At 39.4% G+C, this 23,971-nt stretch overlaps 1 protein-coding gene and 1 pseudogene across 1 annotated transcript; both read left to right on the forward strand.

The window, feature by feature from the left end:
- The first annotated feature begins 254 nt into the window (after nucleotides 1-254).
- Nucleotides 255-11,161, forward strand: LOC113076612 (myosin heavy chain, fast skeletal muscle-like). Its single transcript, XM_026249304.1, has 38 exons — nucleotides 255-455; nucleotides 580-723; nucleotides 798-954; nucleotides 1,748-1,775; nucleotides 1,878-1,992; nucleotides 2,115-2,207; nucleotides 2,307-2,370; nucleotides 2,468-2,566; nucleotides 2,650-2,753; nucleotides 2,907-3,045; nucleotides 3,128-3,246; nucleotides 3,449-3,598; nucleotides 3,687-3,857; nucleotides 3,933-4,239; nucleotides 4,384-4,457; nucleotides 4,538-4,625; nucleotides 4,705-4,822; nucleotides 4,952-5,075; nucleotides 5,833-5,969; nucleotides 6,059-6,314; nucleotides 6,400-6,642; nucleotides 6,735-6,911; nucleotides 6,987-7,132; nucleotides 7,217-7,307; nucleotides 7,412-7,801; nucleotides 7,877-8,003; nucleotides 8,114-8,232; nucleotides 8,337-8,533; nucleotides 8,619-8,802; nucleotides 8,881-9,046; nucleotides 9,135-9,259; nucleotides 9,363-9,671; nucleotides 9,788-9,991; nucleotides 10,083-10,208; nucleotides 10,349-10,519; nucleotides 10,603-10,707; nucleotides 10,794-10,889; nucleotides 11,012-11,161. Exons 1-38 carry the CDS (start codon nucleotides 255-257, stop codon nucleotides 11,159-11,161), a joined length of 5,814 nt encoding a protein of 1,937 aa, XP_026105089.1.
- A 1,377-nt stretch (nucleotides 11,162-12,538) lies between these two features.
- Nucleotides 12,539-23,505, forward strand: LOC113076613 (myosin heavy chain, fast skeletal muscle-like; annotated as a pseudogene).
- Nucleotides 23,506-23,971: the final 466 nt, after the last annotated feature.

A 23,971-nucleotide genomic window follows, 5' to 3' on the forward strand; every position in this document is an offset into this window, starting at 1 on the left:
GGGAATACATGAGATTATATATTACCAGAAAATAAATTTGTTTAAATAATCTAGTCCATGTATTTAACAGAACCTAGCAGAAACCTTTCTGGCCTTGGAAAGAAAAAGGTGAACAACTTGGATACACATGTAATGATATACTGCATCACTCATTAAAGTACTATGTTAATGCAAAAGAATAATTCATACTGGAACACACTGTTTTTCAGAAAAAATGTATACCTCTTAACATGTTTTCACAGTAAAGTACAATCATGGGAGATGGTGAAATGGAGTGTTTCGGGCCGGCGGCCATTTACCTCCGGAAGCCAGAAAAAGAGAGAATTGAGGCTCAGAACACCCCCTTTGATGCCAAAACGGCATTCTTTGTGGTAGATGCAGATGAGATGTACCTGAAGGGTACCCTTGTTAGCAGAGAGGGTGGCAAAGCTACTGTCAAAACTCACAGTGGTAAAGTAAGTATCATGGATAGAAAATTACTTTATATGTTACTGTGCTTTAGTCTCCAGTAAAATATTGTACAGATATGTGTACAACAAAGTCTTATCCTTCTTGATTACAAATAAATGTTCATTACAGACTGTCACAGTTAAAGAAGATGATATCCACCCCATGAATCCTCCCAAGTTTGACAAAATTGAGGACATGGCCATGATGACCCACCTCAATGAGCCTGCTGTGCTGTATAACCTCAAAGAGCGTTACGCAGCATGGATGATCTATGTAAGTCTAAGTAAATTGTGTTTTATTCCTAGGATGGAATGGAAGCATCGTAAAACTAATTATCTCTGTTTTAGACCTACTCTGGCTTGTTTTGCGTCACTGTCAATCCCTACAAGTGGCTCCCAGTGTATGACGCAGTTGTTGTGAATGGATACAGAGGCAAAAAGAGGATTGAAGCCCCACCTCACATCTTCTCCATCTCTGACAACGCCTACCAGTTCATGCTCACTGGTAAGTGGACTCTGGAAGTGTGTCTATATACAAGACTCAAGATAAACTTTGACACAATGTGGAAACACTTTAAACAATAATTAATTGAAGAATAATCATCCCATAAGGGTTATTTTTTATCCTTACTTACCAACTATTTAGAAAACTGTTCATGAGGCTTATAAATGAATGCACAAAGTACATTTAGTGATTCATTTAGCTACATTCAGAAATGTTGTGCTAAAATGCTGGAAAAGCAAAAGGTTTACAAACATTGTAAACACCATACATATATATATATATTATGTATATACATACATATATAGGCTATGTATATACATAGGCTATCTATAATAAACACAATTATTAGATTTATAAGATATGAAACAACGTCAGTCCAAAAACAAATTAATTTACTAATTATTTTTTGCAGTTACCTATGATGAATTTACAGCATCACATTTGCATATCTGAATTCCTGATTGCTTGGCAGAAAATGTCAAATATGAAATAGAATGATAAAGAAATGCTATTAATCGGTTAAGGGCGATTTCAAATGTTTTATTTTGTTTGGAACTATCAAATTTGATTTAATTCCTGGTTCTGTTCTAGTCAAAATGTATTTAGTGTATTTCTATGTAATTCCTATGTATGTCTGCACTGTCAGGTTTGTACTTTCTTCTGCATTGGAAGCTTTTGTCACCAAGTCAAGTCTCTTTTTATCTTTCAACATATATTTGAATAGATATAAACAAGCTGGAAGGGTTAATAATATATTATTAATTATATATGTGTGTGTGTGTTTCGTTTCCAGATCGTGAGAACCAGTCTGTCCTGATTACGTGAGTAAATATTGTTCTTATGGAAAAATCTAAAGCTTTTCAATTATATACATAAATTAATTCACGATTTTGACTAAATAATGATCTTGTTTCAATCTCCAGTGGAGAATCTGGTGCAGGAAAGACTGTGAACACAAAACGTGTCATTCAGTACTTTGCAACTGTTGGTGCAATGTCTGGAACGAAGAAGGCAGAACCAGTCTCTGGAAAAATGCAGGTTAGTAAATACATATTCTTGAAAGTGAGGTGATCGTTATTATCTATGATCAGTAACAACTTCACTGCGTAACTACACTATCAATTACAATTACATGAATTGTTAAATACAAACACATCTAGGGATCATTGGAGGACCAAATCATTGCAGCCAATCCTCTGCTGGAGGCTTATGGTAATGCCAAGACTGTGAGGAATGACAATTCTTCTCGTTTTGTAAGTTACACTAAAGAATCATTTCAGCATTGTAACATCAGTCACACTTTCAAAACTGCCAAAGAGTTGAGCTTTTGTAAATAATTTCAATCTCTTAAGGGGAAATTCATCAGGATTCACTTTGGGACCTCTGGAAAACTGGCCTCAGCTGATATTGAAACTTGTGAGTCAACACTGTTTTTAGCCAGATATTTTTATTCAGAGACTAATAAGTGGATTAATCAATTGAACTCTGTGTCTTTTTTCCTCACTTTTTACAGATCTGCTGGAAAAGTCGAGAGTGACATTCCAGCTGTCGGCTGAAAGGAGTTATCACATCTTCTACCAGCTCATGACTGGACACAAGCCAGAGCTGCTCGGTGAGAAATCTATAGAATTGTGTGTTTCAGTTATTTCCTAGTTTGAGAGCACTGTTAACATGCTGCACATCAACTCTTTATAGAGGCCTTGCTCATCACCACCAACCCTTATGACTATCCAATGATCAGCCAGGGGGAAATCACTGTCAAGAGCATCAATGATGTGGAGGAGTTCATTGCTACAGATGTATGTGGACAACTCCATTTTTATTTTTAGAAGTAGCAGTACTCTTTTTCAATTATACATAAAATATAAAGGAAGACCACTGCATGCCACAATAAAATAACCTTCTCAGTTTACTATGTGATAAATAATGTGATTAATTTGGTGTAAAAACAGACAGCCATTGATATTCTGGGCTTCAGTGCTGATGAGAAAATCAGCATCTACAAGCTAACAGGTGCTGTGATGCATCATGGAAGCATGAAGTTCAAACAGAAGCAGAGAGAGGAGCAAGCCGAACCTGATGGCACTGAGGGTAAAATTAATTAGTCACGCAAATTATCATGTAAACATTTATTTAATTAGTGAAAGTGATGCATAAAACTGTTCTTCCTCAGTGGCTGATAAAATCGCTTATCTCATGGGGCTCAACTCCGCTGACATGCTGAAAGCTCTATGCTACCCCAGAGTGAAGGTCGGAAATGAGATGGTGACCAAAGGCCAGACAGTACCACAGGTCATTGCTTACCTTATCAGTAGATGAACCTAGAAATTGTGCAGAGGACTTATCTGGTTCTTGTGGTCTTGTTCCGTTAGTCATCTAGGAGACAAGGTTTTCACGGGGGATCTGTCTCTGGGGCTCAACTAGTTGTCCTGATCTCCGCTGACATTCAGGGCTGTGGTCTAATATCAATTTCACTGACCTTTGAATTTCTCAGGTGAACAACGCAGTCTCTGCTCTTTGCAAGTCTGTCTATGAGAAAATGTTCTTGTGGATGGTCGTCCGTATCAATGAGATGCTGGACACAAAGCAGCCTAGACAGTTCTTCATTGGTGTGCTGGACATTGCTGGATTTGAGATCTTTGATGTGAGCATCAGTCATTAATATCTCTGTAAGAATAAAAATATAAAAGATAACAGTCAGCAGTAAGAACTTGCTTCTGTATGATAATCAGTTCAACAGCTTGGAGCAGCTTTGCATCAACTTCACAAATGAGAAACTGCAACAGTTCTTCAATCACCACATGTTTGTTCTGGAGCAAGAGGAGTACAAGAAAGAAGGTATTGAATGGGAGTTCATTGACTTTGGAATGGACTTGGCTGCCTGCATTGAGCTCATTGAGAAGGTAAGAGGATATTCTGTAAATTAAATGTACTATTCACATTGTGACAGTACTTGAGTGTGAACATTTCTTCAACAGCCAATGGGGATCTTCTCCATCCTTGAAGAGGAGTGCATGTTCCCCAAGGCAACAGACACAAGCTTCAAAAACAAGCTGCATGATCAGCATCTGGGCAAATGTGCAGCCTTCCAGAAGCCCAAGCCTGCCAAAGGTAAGGCCGAGGCCCACTTCTCTCTGGTGCACTATGCCGGCACTGTGGACTACAACATTGTCGGCTGGCTGGACAAGAACAAGGATCCACTGAACGACTCTGTCGTGCAACTTTACCAAAAATCATCAGTCAAAGTGCTGGCCTTCCTGTATGCTGCGCATGCAGGTGCTGAAGGTATGAACATCTGCATTTCCTAAATACTTTGATTTTAAGTTTTAATTACAATGTAAACTACACAACTACTGTACCACCTTACTACTAATAACCAACAAATTAGGAGTTGGTTCTGGGATAACATCTTTCTTTGGCATAAAACAGCTGAGGGCGGCGGTGGAAAGAAAGGAGGCAAGAAGAAGGGTGGTTCTTTCCAGACTGTCTCTGCACTTTTTAGGGTAAATGGATTCTATCTTTTAATAAAGGTTTTTAACTTCTTCTATATGAAAAACTAGACTAATGAGAAATGTTACCATAGGAGAACTTGGGTAAGCTGATGACTAATCTGAGGAGCACTCACCCTCACTTTGTGCGCTGCTTGATTCCTAATGAGTCTAAGACTCCAGGTAAATTTGATCCCCAAATAATCAAATGCATCACAGTTTTGAAAATATCTCTGGAACCTTATCAATATTTGCATTGCAGGACTGATGGAGAACTTCCTGGTTATCCACCAGCTCAGGTGTAATGGTGTGCTGGAGGGTATCAGAATCTGCAGGAAGGGTTTCCCCAGCAGAATTCTATATGGTGACTTCAAGCAGAGGTAAAGACACTACACCTGTTTCAACCTATTAATTAGTGATAGTACACCACCTAATCTTAACCACATTTAAAATTCATGTTTTCATCACTTTTGTGGCTTTACCAAAACTGTTTTCTAAATTTCCTCTAGGTACAAAGTATTGAACGCTAGCGTCATCCCTGAGGGACAGTTCATTGACAACAAAAAAGCTTCAGAGAAACTCTTGGGCTCTATTGATGTTGACCACACCCAATACAAGTTTGGACACACCAAGGTGAGCTACTCAGTAAATACACCATATGACAAAAAAATATGTGGTTACTCTCTTGTAATTAAAGAAACAGTTAACCAAAAATACAATCTTTGTCATACTTTGCTGTTATGCCATTCCAAACTTGATGGTTTTTCTACTACAATGGAACAACAACTAAGTTATTTGAATATTTAGGTGACATTCTAAGAAGGGTTAAGTTGATTTTCCTCTAATCAAAGAAAGTAGGGTCCAAAAAGAAAAGCATGAATAAATTACTATATATTTATTTTTGCGTCTTATACAACTTTTGCAGGCTCAATTATACCAGAAGTTCAGTGAAAAGTGATCTCTTAATTACACCATACAATGGGACTTTAAACAATTCTATGCAACTCTTGATGAAGGGAGGCCTTCAAGGATTTGCTGCCATTCAAACATAAGTGAGGTTGCATTGGTGTATAAATGGCATCTGGCTAGCGATCCTAATTCCAGTTCATCCCAAAAGTGTTAAATAGAGGTTCAGTTTTAATTCCATTAAAACTTATTTCACAGTAAATATGTTCATGTTGAAGAAAGAAAATGATCCTCCCAAAACAATTTAAGCTAATTTTACATTGTCATTGCATGGTGTAAAATTAAGATTTCTCTTCACTACAATTGACAGAAAATAAAACTCACTAGTTAAAAGAGGACATGTAGTTTACCCCAGGACATACTGAAGTTGAAGTGGACTTGCCTTCAAAACTATACCATTAATATCTTATAAATGTTCTTTTAGGTGTTCTTTAAAGCTGGTCTGTTGGGTACTCTTGAGGAGATGAGAGATGAGAAACTAGCAACACTGGTTACCATGACTCAGGCTTTGTGCCGTGGATACGTAATGAGGAAGGAGTTTGTAAAAATGATGGAGAGAAGGTATGAACTAACAAAAAAAACTGTTTGAATCACAACTGTCTACTATCACAAAGTGATAATAAGTGATTTACTGATTAAATTTTACACAGAGAAGCAATTTATTCCATCCAATACAACATCCGCTCATTCATGAATGTCAAACACTGGCCATGGATGAAGCTCTACTTCAAGATCAAGCCTCTTCTGAAGAGTGCAGAGACTGAGAAAGAAATGGCAGCAATGAAGGAGAACTTTGAGAAAATGAAAGAAGATTTAACAAAGGCATTAGCTAAAAAGAAGGAGCTTGAGGAGAAAATGGTGTCACTTCTTCAGGAGAAAAATGACCTTCAACTGCAAGTGACATCTGTGAGTATTTCAGCTCTTACTGATCATAATATGGATCCTATAGCTATGAGCATAAACCTTTATCTACATCCATGTCAATGAACAGGAATCTGAAAACCTCTCTGATGCTGAGGAGAGATGTGAAGGTCTCATCAAAAGCAAGATCCAACTCGAGGCCAAACTCAAAGAAACAAATGAGAGACTGGAGGATGAGGAGGAAATTAATGCTGAACTGACTGCCAAGAAGAGGAAACTGGAGGATGAATGCTCAGAACTAAAGAAAGACATCGATGACCTGGAACTCACTTTGGCAAAAGTGGAAAAGGAGAAACATGCAACAGAAAATAAAGTCAGTATTTATGTATTTTTACATGAAACTGCTGATTGTGATTCAGGCTCCTGAGAATGACACCAAAAGCAATAACCAATGCTTCCATTTAGGTGAAAAACCTGACAGAGGAGATGGCCTCTCAGGATGAGAGCATCGCAAAGCTGACCAAAGAGAAGAAAGCCCTCCAAGAGGCACACCAGCAGACTCTTGATGACCTTCAGGCAGAGGAAGACAAAGTCAACACTCTGACTAAAGCTAAGACAAAGCTTGAGCAGCAAGTAGACGATGTAAGATGTTTGGCATGACAATGAAACCACTGTTGTTATATTCCAGATTTAATGCTATGGTTTATATCACAATAGCTTGAGGGCTCATTGGAGCAAGAGAAGAAGCTCCGTATGGACCTTGAGAGAGCCAAGAGGAAGCTTGAGGGTGATCTGAAACTGGCTCAGGAGTCCATAATGGACCTGGAGAATGACAAACAGCAATCAGATGAGAAGATCAAAAAGTGAGTGGATGCCAACCTTCCCAATATTACACATTTGACAAAAAAGTACTTTGCACATTTTACAAAACACTACTTTCAAAACAGGAAGGACTTTGAGATAAGTCAACTTCTCAGCAAGATTGAGGATGAACAGTCTTTGGGAGCTCAGCTTCAGAAGAAGATCAAAGAGCTTCAGGTAAAGTTGACCATAATCTTTTCTATATGAAACTGTGAAGTTGATGGCAAACCCACATTGCAAATATCCCAAAGGTGATTTATCTTTGTTTTTTTCTCAATTAGGCTAGAATAGAGGAGCTGGAAGAGGAAATTGAGGCAGAGCGAGCTGCTCGTGCTAAAGTGGAGAAGCAGAGAGCTGATCTCTCCAGGGAACTTGAAGAGATCAGCGAGAGGCTTGAGGAAGCTGGTGGTGCTACTGCTGCCCAGATTGAGATGAACAAGAAGCGTGAAGCTGAATTCCAGAAGTTGCGTCGTGATCTGGAGGAGTCCACCTTGCAGCATGAAGCTACAGCTGCAGCTCTCCGAAAGAAGCAGGCAGACAGTGTAGCTGAACTCGGAGAACAGATCGACAACCTCCAGCGGGTCAAGCAGAAGCTGGAGAAGGAGAAGAGTGAATACAAGATGGAGATTGATGACCTGACAAGCAACATGGAGGCTGTGGCTAAAGCAAAGGTAATGTCATTAGAGAATCATTAAATATAAAAGCATCTTTACAAACATCTGTTTTTAAATCCTGTACCTTTTAAGGCGAATTTAGAGAAGATGTGCCGTACCCTGGAAGACCAGCTGAGTGAAATAAAGACAAAGAATGATGAAAATGTTCGTCAGCTGAATGACATGAATGCACAACGTGCAAGACTTCAGACTGAAAATGGTAGGTAGGGCATGGCAAATGAGGTACAAACCTTGTCAAAACCTTACAAATTTATTAATAAGTTTCTCTTTTATAAAATTTCTTAGTAATATTTCTAACATGATTCTAAGGTGAATTTAGCCGCCAACTGGAAGAGAAAGAAGCACTTGTTTCACAGCTAACTAGAGGAAAACAGGCTTATACACAGCAAATTGAGGAACTCAAAAGGCATATTGAGGAAGAAGTCAAGGTAGAGTAATACAAAATTAATGAGTTAGTTTTGAAAATTAAGCTTTGATAATCTAAAGTGTAAAGATTGGAATTTTGTAAAACTCAAAATATGCTGCTTTACAGGCCAAGAATGCTCTGGCCCATGCGGTTCAGTCTGCCCGTCATGACTGCGATTTGCTCAGAGAGCAGTATGAGGAGGAGCAAGAGGCCAAAGCTGAACTCCAGCGGGGAATGTCTAAGGCCAACAGTGAGGTGGCTCAATGGAGAACCAAATATGAGACTGATGCCATCCAGCGGACTGAGGAGCTTGAGGAATCCAAGTAAATACAATAAACAATGTCTTCAGGACCCTACATTTGTCACAAATGTTGGTAAGATTTCATCGTTTTATACCACTTTCTTCAGGAAAAAGCTGGCACAGCGTCTGCAGGATGCTGAAGAATCCATTGAAGCAGTGAACTCCAAGTGTGCCTCTTTGGAAAAGACCAAACAGAGACTGCAGGGTGAAGTAGAGGACCTCATGATTGATGTTGAGAGGGCAAATGCATTGGCTGCCAACCTTGACAAGAAACAAAGAAACTTTGACAAGGTGAGACGGATGTGGATAATCTTTAAATCTAAATCTTGAGTCATGGACTTGGCTAAATAACAATGTATTTTTCTTCAGGTCCTAGCAGAGTGGAAGCAGAAGTATGAGGAAAGTCAGGCTGAACTAGAAGGAGCTCAGAAAGAAGCTCGTTCCCTCAGCACTGAGCTTTTCAAAATGAAGAACTCCTATGAGGAAGCTCTTGACCACCTCGAGACCCTGAAGAGGGAGAACAAGAATCTGCAACGTAAATAAAAAAAAAACCTTCAAAAATAATAATAATAAAATGCATTAAAATAGAAAGTTTTACAATTCCACTTTTTAAAACCCTTTAGAGGAGATTTCTGACCTCACTGAGCAGCTTGGAGAGACTGGAAAGAGCATTCATGAGTTAGAGAAAGCCAAGAAGACAGTGGAGTCTGAGAAATCAGAGATCCAGACTGCACTTGAAGAAGCTGAAGTACTGTTACTTAAAACTGTCAAGTCAATTAATTTATTAATAGAGCATTATATAATTTTCCTGTGAGCTTGATACGACTCTTATTAATACTACTATACATCAGGGCACCCTGGAGCATGAAGAGTCCAAGATTCTTCGTGTACAGCTGGAGCTGAACCAGGTTAAGAGTGAGATTGACAGGAAGCTTGCTGAGAAGGATGAGGAGATGGAACAGATCAAGAGGAACAGCCAAAGAGTGTTGGATTCCATGCAGAGCACTCTGGACTCTGAGATCAGGAGCAGAAATGATGCCCTGAGAGTCAAAAAGAAGATGGAGGGAGATCTGAATGAGATGGAGGTCCAGCTGAGTCATGCCAACCGCCAGGCTGCTGAGGCCCAGAAACAGCTCAGGAATGTCCAAGGACAACTCAAGGTATAGTTCTGTAAAATGTAAAACTACAATACACATAAAATTATGATCATATGAACATGATACATTAATTAAATGAATCATAACATGTAACTAACAAAGAAAGAAAATTTCCACAGGATGCCCAACTGCACCTTGATGAAGCTGTCAGAGGACAGGAGGACATGAAGGAGCAGGTGGCCATGGTGGAGCGCAGGAATAACCTGATGCAAGCAGAAATTGAGGAGCTGAGAGCTGGCCTGGAGCAAACAGAGAGAGGCCGCAAAGTGGCAGAACAGGAGCTGGTGGATGCCAGCGAGCGTGTGGGACTGCTGCACTCACAAGTACAGAAAAACTATACTTGAAGCACATTCAGTTTACATGATAACAGAGTTTTAGTTAAATGTACACTAACTACCTCCTTTAATCACACAGAATACAAGTCTTATTAACACCAAGAAGAAGCTTGAGGCTGATCTGGTCCAGGTTCAAGGTGAGGTGGATGATACAGTCCAGGAGGCCAGAAATGCAGAAGAGAAAGCCAAGAAGGCCATCACTGATGTGAGCGCTTACATTCTGTTGCTCTGTTTTAAATTAAAAAGATTTTTTAACGATTTAGCTACATGTGATGCCATGGGAAATTTCATGGATGGAATTTCAGTCTATATTGGCTAGTTCTTTTGAATTGGCTTATATTTCAGGCTGCCATGATGGCTGAGGAGCTGAAGAAGGAGCAGGACACCAGTGCTCACCTGGAGAGGATGAAGAAGAACCTGGAGGTGACTGTCAAAGACCTGCAGCACCGTCTGGATGAAGCGGAGAGTCTGGCCATGAAGGGTGGAAAGAAACAGCTCCAGAAACTGGAGTCCAGGGTAAATTACAAGCTGAACACAGTCTTAGATGAACTGGCTATGGTAGAGATTTGACAGGTGACATCAATCTCTCTCTACTGAAGGTGCGTGAGTTGGAGGCTGAAGTTGAAGCTGAACAGAGACGTGGTGCAGATGCTGTGAAAGGAGTGCGCAAATATGAAAGGAGAGTAAAGGAGCTCACCTACCAGGTAAAATTACACAGGATTTAGAAACTTACATTTCATTATAATTTACATAGGTAAACTAAGACCATCAACAATACTTTTACCCAAAGACTGAGGAAGACAAGAAGAACGTGATCCGACTCCAGGATCTGGTAGACAAGCTGCAGCTGAAAGTGAAGGCCTACAAGCGCCAGGCTGAAGAAGCTGTAAGTCTATGTCACATGTCTTAAGTGTGAGGATTTGATATTCTATATTCAATAGACAATACATTCAGTGCCAGGAGTGCAATGCTCTGAAAGGGGTTGGTTATCTGGTGTCATCCTTACAGGAGGAGCAGGCCAACACTCACCTGTCCAGGTACAGGAAGGTGCAGCATGAGCTGGAGGAGGCTCAGGAGCGCGCTGACATCGCTGAGTCCCAGGTCAACAAGCTGAGAGCCAAGAGCCGCGAAGCTGGGAAGGTAACAAACACAGTATGATTTGGGACTTTTGCGCTGAAGGAAGGTTTTCATACAGTAGTTCCTGTAGCTTTCAGCGGAAATCAGTACACAATGCAGTAACTGGAAATAATTTTAGTTATAGCCATTTTTTACCATTAAGGTTACATGTACTTACTCCACGAATATAGAAAAAAAGTAATGGGTGGACTTATGCCAAAGTCCAGGCACTTCTTCATCCTCCAGTTCTTAACGTTGAAAGCCATGCTTAAATGATATTACTGTCGGCCTGGTTATCAGGCCTGGATCCACAGAGGGGCCAGTTTGGGCCTTGCCCACCCAATCAAAAGGTTGACCACCCCCTGGCCCCATTCTACATAACAGCCAATGACAAAATTGGTGTGGTATTCAATTGAGATGCATATGTTTTTCTTTTTCTCTTATCTCCCACAATGTGTGTGTCTACTGCCACCTGCACCTGCAAACCTGCTAATATGGTATCAAAATGTGCGGCACTGAAACCGTTTTTAAATTAGTGTTTAATTTTCACTTTCGATTTTGTGATCTCTGTATGCATCACAAGATATTTGTCAATGAGTTCAGGGTATGTTGAACAGCAAATCCTCCAGCATGGTCTGTCAGTCATCTCTCATTACTTTCCAGCCGTGATCGCTGGAATCTCAATCCTGCTGCTTGTGTTTGATGCAGGGTTGTACTTTTAAACTGTTGCCGTGGTTGGTTTTTTCTCATGGGTTAAAGGTTTGAAATTTCATAAATTAAATTTTATTGAAATAATTTTGTTGACTTTTTTTTTTCTATAAAATTGTGTTCTACCTATGATAAAATTGTGCTGGATGTTAAGTTTTGTGAAGAAGGGCCACTGGTAGGAAGACTTCAAGATGTGTATATGATCAATATGCATAACCGTTACTTGGATGGAAATTGTGTTTTGATATTTGGGATATGGTCAATGCTCTACTCTGAACTAAATGATGATCTAGCGTCTGTGACATTCTGTAAAGCTATAGTTTATACATAATGATTTATTTACCTAACTAATTTTATTATTTTGTGCATTTTCAAGGGTAAAGATGAAGAATGAAGAGAAGACACTGTCCTAAAAGCAAGCATATAATATGACTTGTGCTGGATTTTCATGTTTATTTAATAAAAATAAGTACAGTTTCTATTTTGTCTTCCTTTTATGCTGTCAAACATATCAAACTACGTTCAAACATTCACATGTAATCATTCAGCTGGCACTTTTTTATTCATGAATTTAAAAAGTAATAAGTACTTTTTCTGTTAACTAGCTAATAAGAAGTTGTTGTTTTTTTAAATCGTCATGGTTTTATTAGTCTTAATGGTCTCAGAATAGGTCAGATAAGTCTTCACTGCAGCCTGGATGAATGACCAACGATGAGTGACAGAAGCTCTCACTGTATTATATATATGCTTTTAAAAAATGGACTATTTTAACTCTGAGACATAATGTCTTTATGGTGTGTAAAATGCTTACAACTAACCTATTTGAAAAGTCTGATATTTCAAGTATCTACATTTAAAGAGGAAATAACATTAATACAAACGGTGTACAAAAACAAATGCATAAACTTGCTGAACACATTAATTTATCTGGTAACACAAAGGGATCAGTATGGTACAGGACATGTTTGTCAGGATCAATCATTACTGAAAAGATGGTTGCCTGAAAACTAATCTACATATTAAAAATGTAACAATGTTTAGTATATTTGTTACCTGTCTAAAGGGTCTGATTGGTTTGTTTATTAAAACGCCAGTCTTGTTGTCACCTCTGAAACTTTATCCCAGTGACAGCTGACTGCTTCTCTACATCCAAACCAAGTTACTCCTCTGTGCCAAGTTCCACTTTGCAATAAGACCTGAGATATAAAATTAAACACCACAAACAAGCATGTTCACACAAGAAAACCTACATTTAAAACAACAGTACAACCTACATGAAGTATAGCTCATAAATAAAAATAATAATAATTAAAAACATAAAAGTGTAGTTTCCAAACATCTATTATTAGTATGTCATTACTTTAAAAATAATGTCATTATGTTGCAATGTTTTAAATATGGAATTAACTGTGGAGAACACCCCCCCCCCCCCCCCCAAAAAAAAGGGAAAAAAAAGAATGGCTTTCCATTTTCAATAGGACAGAGTTACATTACCATACACCAAGCAGATTTACATGACCAAATCAAGCTGGACAGTTCTGTTGACTGTTCAGTAACAAGACTACATAAATGACAGCCACTGTTTGTAGCTTCTTGGTCAAATAGCCCTTGATGCCTTTAGTGTGACTCTACACTTTTCATAGTCATGAAAATAAAGACAACTCTTTGAATGAGGAGGTGTGTCCAAACTTTTGGTCTGTACTGTATATATATATATATATATATATATATATATATATATATACAGCTCTAAAAGACTATAGTGTCATTATTTAGTATTACTGCATAAAAGTGGTAAAAGACTTATTCTATATGAATAAAAATGATGAATAGCGGAGTTAACTAAGAATACTTCACAAACCCACTTTCAATTTAATATTGAGTGCAACCTATTTCGCAAACTCTGTTAACATTGCATGGTTTCATTTCAGATCGTGAGAACCAGTCTGTCCTGATTACGTGAGTAAATATTCTTTTAATGGATTAATTAAAATAGTTTTAATTGTCTATATAAATTAATTGAACATGTATGACTAAAAGAAGATCTTGTTTCAATCTCCAGTGGAGAATCTGGTGCAGGAAAGACTGTGAACACAAAACGTGTCATTCAGTACTTTGCAACTGTTGGTGCAATGTCTGGACCGAAGAAGCCAGAGCCAGTCCCTGGAAAAATGCAGGTTAGTAAATACATATTCAAGACAGTGTTATTGATCACAGTATTTGAGCTTCATCTCACATCTACTATCTGCTGCCCTACAATTACATTAGGGATCACTGGAGGACCAGATTGTGGCAGCCAACCCTCTGCTGGAGGCTTATGGTAATGCCAAGACTGTGAGGAATGACAACTCCTCTCGTTTTGTAAGTTGCACTTATTAATCATTTCCACATTGTCAAACATCAGTCACACTTTCAAAACTGCCAAAGAGCTGAGCTTTTGTAAATGTTTTCAATCTCTGTAGGGTAAATTCATCAGGATTCACTTTGGCACCACTGGAAAACTGGCCTCAGCTGATATTGAAACTTGTGAGTCAACACTGTTTAAAGACAAATATTTTTATTTGAAGACTAAAAAGTGGATTAATCATTTAAACTCAAAATCTTTTTTCCTCACTTTTTACAGATCTGCTGGAAAAGTCGAGAGTGACATTCCAGCTGTCAGCTGAGAGGAGTTATCACATCTTCTACCAGCTCATGACTGGACACAAGCCAGAGCTGCTAGGTGAGAAATCTACAGGATTGTGTGTTTCAGTTATTTCCTAGTTTGAGAGCACTGTTAACATGCTGCACATCAACTCTTTATAGAGGCCTTGCTCATCACCACCAACCCTTATGACTATCCAATGATCAGCCAGGGGGAAATCACTGTCAAGAGCATCAATGATGTGGAGGAGTTCATTGCTACGATGTATGTGGACAAGTCTGTTTTTATTAGTAGTAGTAGAGGTATTTTCAGATTACAAGCAATGTATCTGGAATTAAAAAGAAAAACAATAGCATGAACAGGTGCTAATACTGCATGACATGCAGTATAAACTGCATATTAACGCATTATTTGTTTTATTTGGTCTGTGTAAAAAAACAGACTGCCATTGACATTCTGGGGTTCAATGCTGATGTGAAAATCAGCATCTACAAGCTAACAGGTGCTGTGATGCATCATGGGAACATGAAGTTCAAACAGAAGCAGAGAGAGGAGCAAGCTGAACCTGACGGCACTGAGGGTAGGGGGTATCAATAACACAAGCATGCAAACAATGACGTAATCAATGACTTCATTAGTGAAAGTAATTCATAAAACTGTTCTACCTTAGTGGCTGATAAAATCGCTTACCTCATGGGCATCAACTCCGCTGACATGCTGAAAGCTCTGTGCTACCCCAGAGTGAAGGTTGGGAATGAGATGGTGACCAAAGGCCAGACAGTACCACAGGTGATCACTTATCTTCTCAATAGATGAAAAAACCTAGAAATGTGCCATAGATATTCAGAAAATACATTTATTCTTGGAAAAGAAGTCTGATATCAGTTGCACTGACCTTTAAATTTCTCAGGTGAACAACGCAGTCTCGGCTCTTTGCAAGTCTGTCTATGAGAAAATGTTCTTGTGGATGGTCGTCCGTATCAATGAGATGCTGGACACAAAGCAGCCTAGACAGTTCTTCATTGGTGTGCTGGACATTGCTGGATTTGAGATCTTTGATGTGAGCATCAGTTATTAATGTCTCTGTAAGAATCACAATACAAAAGATAGCAGTCAGCAGTAAGAACTTGCTTCTGTATGATTATCAGTTCAACAGCTTGGAGCAGCTTTGCATCAACTTCACAAATGAAAAACTGCAACAGTTCTTTAACCACCACATGTTTGTTCTGGAGCAAGAGGAGTACAAGAAAGAAGGCATTGATTGGGAGTTCATTGACTTTGGTATGGACTTGGCTGCCTGCATTGAGCTTATTGAGAAGGTAAGAGGGCATTCAGTACATTAAATTGACTATTCACATTGTGCATGTTGTTGAGTGTGAACATTTCTTTAACAGCCAATGGGCATCTTCTCCATCCTTGAAGAGGAGTGCATGTTCCCCAAGGCAACAGACACAAGCTTCAAAAACAAGCTGCATGACCAGCATCTGGGCAAATGTGCAGCCTTCCAGAAGCCCAAGCCTGCCAAAGGTAAGGCAGAGGCCCACTTCTCTCTGGTGCACTACGCCGGCACTGTGGACTACAACATTGTTGGCTGGTTGGACAAGAACAAGGATCCACTGAACGACTCTGTCGTGCAACTTTACCAAAAATCATCACTAAAAGTGCTGGCCTTCCTGTATGCCGCTCATGGAGCTGCTGAAGGTATGAACATCTGCATTCCTTAAATTCTTAAATTTTTCATCTAAATTTCATGTTGTAATTACATGCAAGAAGCCCGTTTATTAAAAGGTAGACAAAAAGATAGGATTATGTAAGCAAGACATATTATATGATCCACGAGTCTACAGTCAATTAAAAAATAAAATATATCAATGCCAGCTAGCATTGAGAGTGAAGTTACTTTAAAGGGGTCATTGGATGCCTATTTTCCACAAGTTGATATGATTCTTTATGGTTTTAATCATGAGTCAGTAACATTCTTTCATTAAAAATTCTCAATGGTAGAGAAAAATAATACCCTTTTACACTGTCAAATAGATTAAATGAAAAGGGAAATAGTTAATCTTGCAAAAATAGAAATCATTCTAAAGGTCTAAACCTGGGTTAGGTTAGTCTGGATCTTGAATTATTTGCGCGAACAAAGACACATATAGGTAGATGGGGGTGCCCATTCCCTTCAAAAACAAAAATAATCCTCTGCGTCTTCAGCCACTCAGATGTCGGGAGTAAATGATAGCTGCTATTTATTATTTTATCCAACAACAAAACACCTCATTCACTTAGGAGACATTCTGGTCTATACCTGCTCCAGCCTCGAAACAATTGCAGACGGATGACAGCTCACTCAGGGAGGGTTTGTGCTAAAATGACCAAGTCAGTCAATATTCATGGGAGGGGCCTGTGTAGAACTATGCCACTCTACCAAGAATCTCAAAACAGCCTGATCTGAGAAAGTGATTATTATTACTGGGGATTTAAAAAAAAAAAGCACTTGGTGGATTTGGATTTGTATCAATATAGGATAGATATGTACACACAATGCCATCACACAACATGTAAAAGTGAATTTTGCATCCAATGACCCTTTAATAAACTGTCATTATCAAATACCAATTTATCGATTGGTTTTATGAATACAAAGCAACACAATATCAATAATTACTTTTTTCTTTGACATAAAACAGCTGAGGGTGGTGGTGGAAAGAAAGGAGGCAAGAAGAAGGGTGGTTCCTTCCAGACTGTGTCTGCACCTTTTAGGGTAAACATAATTCTCTCTTTAAATTAAGGTTTTTAACTTATTCTATATTAAAAACTAGACTAATGACAAATATCTCCACAGGAGAACTTGGGTAAGCTGATGACTAACCTAAGGAGCACTCACCCTCACTTTGTGCGCTGTTTGATTCCAAATGAGTCCAAGACTCCAGGTAAACTTGATCCCCAAAAATGGATTATAGTTTTAATATACTTCTGAAACATTAAGAATATTTGCATTGCAGGACTGATGGAGAACTTCCTGGTTATCCACCAGCTCAGGTGTAATGGTGTGCTGGAGGGTATCAGAATCTGCAGGAAGGGTTTCCCCAGCAGAATTCTATATGGTGACTTCAAGCAGAGGTAAAGACACTACACCTGTTTCAACCTATTAATTAGAGATAGTACACCACCTAATCTTATCCACATTTCAGATTCATGCTTTCATCCCTTTTGTGGCTTCACAAAAACAAATTGTACCTTAATGTCCTCTAGGTACAAAGTATTAAATGCTAGTGTCATCCCTGAGGGACAGTTCATTGACAACAAAAAAGCTTCAGAGAAACTCTTGGGCTCTATTGATGTTGACCACACCCAATACAAGTTTGGACACACGAAGGTGAGTCACCCAGTAAATATTCTGCACCACCAAAACCAAAAGTACTCTAATTTTAATTATCGGCTTGCATAATTCTACTGAAAACAAATATTTATGCCACACCACACAATCATAACATTTCTATATGGACCCCTTTGTGCTTGTGACATTGCCATTGGGAGCAAATTGTTGCATCAGTGATAAAACCACAGAAATCCTTTGAATGCCGGTATTTAAGCTACTTCAGAATATTTTATAACATCATTATAATGGGCAAAATACCATAATGCAGGTGACATTTACATTTAAGAATATTTAGCTTCTTCAACACTGTACCACTAATATATGGAGATGAGAGATGAGAAACTAGCATCGCTGGTTACCATGACTCAGGCTTTGTGTCGTGGATATGTCAGAGGAGATGGCCTCTTAGGATGAGAGCATCGCAAAGCTGACCAAAGAGAAGAAAGCCCTCCAAGAGGCACACCAGCAGACTCTTGATGACCTTCAGGCAGAGGAAGACAAAGTCAACACTCTGACTAAAGCTAAGACTTGAGCAGCAAGTAGACGATGTAAGATGTTTGGCATGAAAATAATGTCACAAATCAAAGTGAATTCTTTTGTTGATATCTAACAGATTTTAAAGCTATGGTTTCTGTCAAAATATGGACAGGAGTCCATAATGGACCTGGAGAATGACAAACAGCAATCAGATGAAAAGATCAAAAAGTGAGTGGATGTCAACCTTCCCACGATTACACATTTGACAAAAAAGTATTTTGCACATTTTACAAAACACTATTTTCAAAACAGGAAGGATTTTGAGATAAGTCAACTTCTCAGCAAGATTGAGGATGAACAGTCTTTGGGAGCTCAGCTTCAGAAGAAGATCAAAGAGCTTCAGGTAAAGCTGACCATAATCTTTTTTATGTGAAGAAGTTGCTGGGCAAATCCACATTACAAATATCAAATTTTCCACTTCAATTAGGCCCGTATTGAGGAGCTGGAAGAGGAAATTGAGGCAGAGCGAGCTGTTCGTGCTAAAGTGGAGAAGCAGAGAGCTGATCTCTCCAGGGAACTTGAAGAGATCAGCGAGAGGCTTGAGGAAGCTGGTGGTGCTACTGCTGCCCAGATTGAGATGAACAAGAAGCGTGAAGCTGAATTCCAGAAGTTGCGTCGTGATCTGGAGGAGTCCACCTTGCAGCATGAAGCTACAGCTGCAGCTCTCCGAAAGAAGCAGGCAGACAGTGTAGCTGAACTCGGAGAACAGATCGACAACCTCCAGCGGGTCAAGCAGAAGCTGGAGAAGGAGAAGAGTGAATACAAGATGGAGATTGATGACTTGACAAGCAACATGGAGGCTGTGGCTAAAGCAAAGGTAATGTCATTAGAGAATCATTAAATATAAAAGCATCTTTACAAACATCTGTTTTTAAAATCCTGTACATTTTAAGGCGAATTTAGAGAAGATGTGCCGTACTCTGGAAGACCAGCTGAGTGAAATCAAGACCAAGAGTGATGAAAATGTTCGTCAGCTGAATGACATGAATGCACAGCGTGCAAGACTTCAGACTGAAAATGGTAGGTAGGGCATGGCAAATAAGGTACACGTCAAAGCCTTGTCAAAAAATATTAAAAAGTGTCTATGTTATTATATTTCATAGTAATATTTCTAACGTGATTTCAAGGTGAATTTAGCCGCCAACTGGAAGAGAAAGAAGCACTTGTTTCACAGCTAACTAGAGGAAAACAGGCTTATACACAGCAAATTGAGGAACTCAAAAGGCATATTGAGAAAGAAATCAAGGTAGAGTTATACAAAATTGATGAGTTAGTTTTGAAAATTAAGCTTTGATAATCTAAAGTCTAAAGATTGGAATTTTGTAAAACTCAAAATATGCTGCTTTACAGGCCAAGAATGCTCTGGCCCATGCGGTTCAGTCTGCCCGTCATGACTGCGACTTGCTCAGAGAGCAGTATGAGGAGGAGCAAGAGGCCAAAGCTGAACTCCAGCGGGGAATGTCTAAGGCCAACAGTGAGGTGGCTCAATGGAGAACCAAATATGAGACTGATGCCATCCAGCGGACTGAGGAGCTTGAGGAATCCAAGTAAATACAACAAAGAACAATGTTTTCGGCACCCTACATTCAATATTTCAAATGTTGGTAAGGTTTCATCGTTTTATACCACTTTCTTCAGGAAAAAGCTGGCACAGCGTCTGCAGGATGCTGAAGAATCCATTGAAGCAGTGAACTCCAAGTGTGCCTCTCTGGAAAAGACCAAACAGAGACTGCAGGGTGAAGTAGAGGACCTCATGATTGATGTTGAGAGGGCAAATTCATTGGATGCCAACCTTGACAAGAAACAGAGAAACTTTGACAAAGTGAGAAAGATGTAGATAATCTTTTAATCTAAACCTTGCGCCATGGACTTGGCTAATTAACAATGACTAACTTTTTCTCCAGGTCCAAGCAGAGTGGAAACAGAAGTATGAGGAAAGTCAGGCTGAACTTGAAGGAGCTCAGAAAGAAGCTCGTTCCCTCAGCACTGAGCTTTTCAAAATGAAGAACTCCTATGAGGAAGCTCTTGACCACCTCGAGACCCTGAAGAGGGAGAACAAGAATCTGCAACGTAAATGGCACTTTTTAAAAACAATTAATAAAAAGAGAAAAGCATTATAACAGTACGATTTCAATTCTGATAACAATTTTGCTTTTTAAACCATTTAGAGGAGATTTCTGACCTAACTGAGCAGCTTGGAGAGACTGGAAAGAGCATTCATGAGTTAGAGAAAGCCAAGAAGACAGTGGAGTCTGAGAAATCAGAGATCCAGACTGCACTAGAAGAAGCCGAGGTGCCATTCCTTTACTAAAGTGACATGACATTCAGCTAAGTGTGGTGACCCATACTCAGAATTCATGCTCTGCATTTAACCCATCCGAAGCCATTTATGCTGTGGCACCCAGGGAGCAGTTGGGGGTTCGATGCCTTGCTCAAGTGCACTTAAGTCGTGGTATTGCCAGACCGAGATTCGAACCCACAACCCTAGGGTTAGGAGTCAAACTCTCTAACCACGAGGCCATGACTTCACCCAAATATTAACATGACACTAAATAAAATATTAAACTCAAATATTATTATACTAAAATATTAATGACACTGTTTCTTGAATAATTTAAAACACTGAATATGGAGTGATTCAAAACTGTATTTGATCAAATTCTGCTAAATATTTTCTTCTAAATCACTCATAAATTTGCTTTCATGAATTACAGAGGCTATATCATGTTTTGATAATGATGTATGATAGAAATATTTGCCCTTTTCCATTTTAGGGCACCCTGGAGCATGAAGAGTCCAAGATTCTTCGTGTACAGCTGGAGCTGAACCAGGTGAAGAGTGAGATTGACAGGAAGCTTGCTGAGAAGGATGAGGAGATGGAACAGATCAAGAGGAACAGCCAAAGAGTGTTGGATTCCATGCAGAGCACTCTGGACTCTGAGGTCAGGAGCAGAAATGATGCCCTGAGAGTCAAAAAGAAGATGGAAGGAGATCTGAATGAGATGGAGGTCCAGCTGAGTCATGCCAACCGCCAGGCTGCTGAGGCCCAGAAACAGCTCAGGAATGTCCAAGGACAACTCAAGGTATGTTTCTGTAGAGGAACTGGAACATATATAACATGTTTAATAATATGATACACAAATGAAACTAAACATGCCATGTAACTAATAAAGAAAGAACATTTCCACAGGATGCCCAACTGCACCTTGATGAAACTGTCAGGGGACAGGAGGACATGAAGGAGCAGGTGGCCATGGTGGAGCGCAGGAATAACCTGATGCAAGCAGAGATTGAGGAGCTGAGAGCTGGCCTGGAGCAAACAGAGAGAGGCCGCAAAGTGGCAGAGCAGGAGCTGGTGGATGCCAGCGAGCGTGTGGGACTGCTGCACTCACAAGTACAGAAAAACTATACTTGAAGCAAATTCAGGTTACATGATAACAGAGTTTTAGTTAAGTGTACACTAACTACCTCCTTTAATCCCACAGAATACAAGTCTTATTAACACCAAGAAGAAGCTTGAGGCTGATCTGGTCCAGGTTCAAGGTGAGGTGGGCGATGCAGTTCAGGAGGCCAGAAATGCAGAGGAGAAAGCCAAGAAGGCCATCACTGATGTGAGCGCTTGCATTCTGTTGCTCTGTTTTAAATTAAACAGTTATTTAACTTTGTCTGCATGTGGTCGCAAAGGGAAACTTTCTGTATATATTGGCTAGTTCTGTCTATATTGGCTAGTTAATTTGAATTGGCTCATATTTCAGGCTGCCATGACGGCTGAGGAGCTGAAGAAGGAGCAGGACACCAGTGCTCACCTGGAGAGGATGAAGAAGAACCTGGAGGTGACTGTCAAAGACCTGCAGCACCGTCTGGATGAAGCTGAGAGTCTGGCCATGAAGGGTGGAAAGAAACAGCTCCAGAAACTGGAGTCCAGGGTAAATTACAAGCTGAACACTGTCTTAGATGAACTGGCTATGGTAGAGATTTGACAGGTGAAATCAATCTCTCTCTACTGAAGGTGCGTGAGTTGGAGGCTGAAGTTGAAGCTGAACAGAGACGTGGTGCAGATGCTGTGAAAGGAGTGCGCAAATATGAAAGGAGAGTGAAGGAGCTCACCTACCAGGTAAAACTACACAGGATTTAGAAACTTACATTTCATTATAATTTACATAGGTAAACTAAGACCATCAACAATACTTTTACCCAAAGACTGAGGAAGACAAGAAGAACGTGATCCGACTCCAGGATCTGGTAGACAAGCTGCAGCTGAAAGTGAAGGCCTACAAGCGCCAGGCTGAAGAAGCTGTAAGTCTAATGTCAAATGTCTTAAGTGTGATGTTTTGATATTTTCTAGACAATACATTCAGTGCCTAGAGTTCAATGCTCTGAAAGGGGTTGGTTATCTGGTGTCATCCTTACAGGAGGAGCAGGCCAACACTCACCTGTCCAGGTACAGGAAGGTGCAGCATGAGCTTGAGGAGGCTCAGGAGCGCGCTGATATCTCTCAGTCCAAGGTCAACAAGCTGAGAGCCAAGAGCCGCGACGCTGGGAAGGTAAGAAAGGCATAGAGTAGCTGTAAAATGAGACACTTTTAGCACTTTAGTGTACACCCAGGTTTGTTTGACATCAGATTTTGGTTCATTTGGATAAAATAAGACAATGTTTCCTCAACTCGGGTGTGCACCTGTGAACTATAGCAGAGTCCACCTAAAAAGTGTGGTCTGGGGTAAGGTTCACGCAAACTCTGATGTGAAAGCAATCACACTAAATAACCAAAGTGAACCGCTATTAATGACATATGAATTGATCAAACTGTGTATTTATGCATTAACCCACTTGCTTTAGTGAAAAGTATGGCAGACACATTGCAGCATAGAAAATGTATATCTCATTTCCACTCGCAGAAATAGACTCCAACATTCTTTTGGATGTGTGCATTATAAATGGACAAATAGACACATATGCTGTTCTCTGTTGGCACTTTTGGAAAGGAATCAAAACTTTCAAAATCCAAAGTACACCCAAAGTGCTTGAAGATTTAGAGCTGTATTCTCATGTTGAGATATTTTTTAAATATTTATTTTCTGCATTTTCAAGGGTAAGGATGAAGAGTGAAGAGAAGACACCACACCTACAAGCAAGCATACAATATGACTTGTGCTGGTTTTTCATGTGTGTCCAAAAAGGGTTGGCTATTTATTGTCAACACCCCACATACACACCTGTCTCCATGACAGTCTGAATTATTTAATGCATGTCAAAAAGTCAGGAAGATTTGGCAACAAAACTTCATTATCCTTTTAGAGACTCTAAGTGTCCTTTTTGAAAAGATATCTGAACATATCTTGAAATAAATTAGCAAAAAATACAGTTTTATAAGAATTACCCTTTAATCTTTAGTCTACTTTGCTGGATATGGAAAATAATGACAAAATAATGTGTTAAACAAGATAAATGGTACGTTTAATTTCACAATGAGTGCGGGATTAATCACGGTTAAGCATACAAAAAATTGTCCAATTAAAAATATTTAATCAATTGGCATGCGTACTGTAAATATAATTCTCAGGCATGTAACTCAAAGTCAGTTAATAGC

The sequence above is a fragment of the Carassius auratus genome, unplaced genomic scaffold (assembly GCF_003368295.1).
Source record: "Carassius auratus strain Wakin unplaced genomic scaffold, ASM336829v1 scaf_tig00020840, whole genome shotgun sequence".
NCBI classification, from domain to species: Eukaryota; Metazoa; Chordata; class Actinopteri; order Cypriniformes; family Cyprinidae; genus Carassius; species Carassius auratus.

Bases quoted from the DNA above. Each gene is read 5' to 3' on its own strand.
- LOC113076612 (XM_026249304.1), top strand. From the start codon at position 255: ATGGGAGATGGTGAAATGGAGTGTTTCGGGCCGGCGGCCATTTACCTC. The intron at 724-797 runs GTAAGTCTAAGT...TCTCTGTTTTAG, and splicing joins ACGCAGCATGGATGATCTAT to ACCTACTCTGGCTTGTTTTG. The intron at 1,993-2,114 runs GTTAGTAAATAC...AAACACATCTAG, and splicing joins CAGTCTCTGGAAAAATGCAG to GGATCATTGGAGGACCAAAT.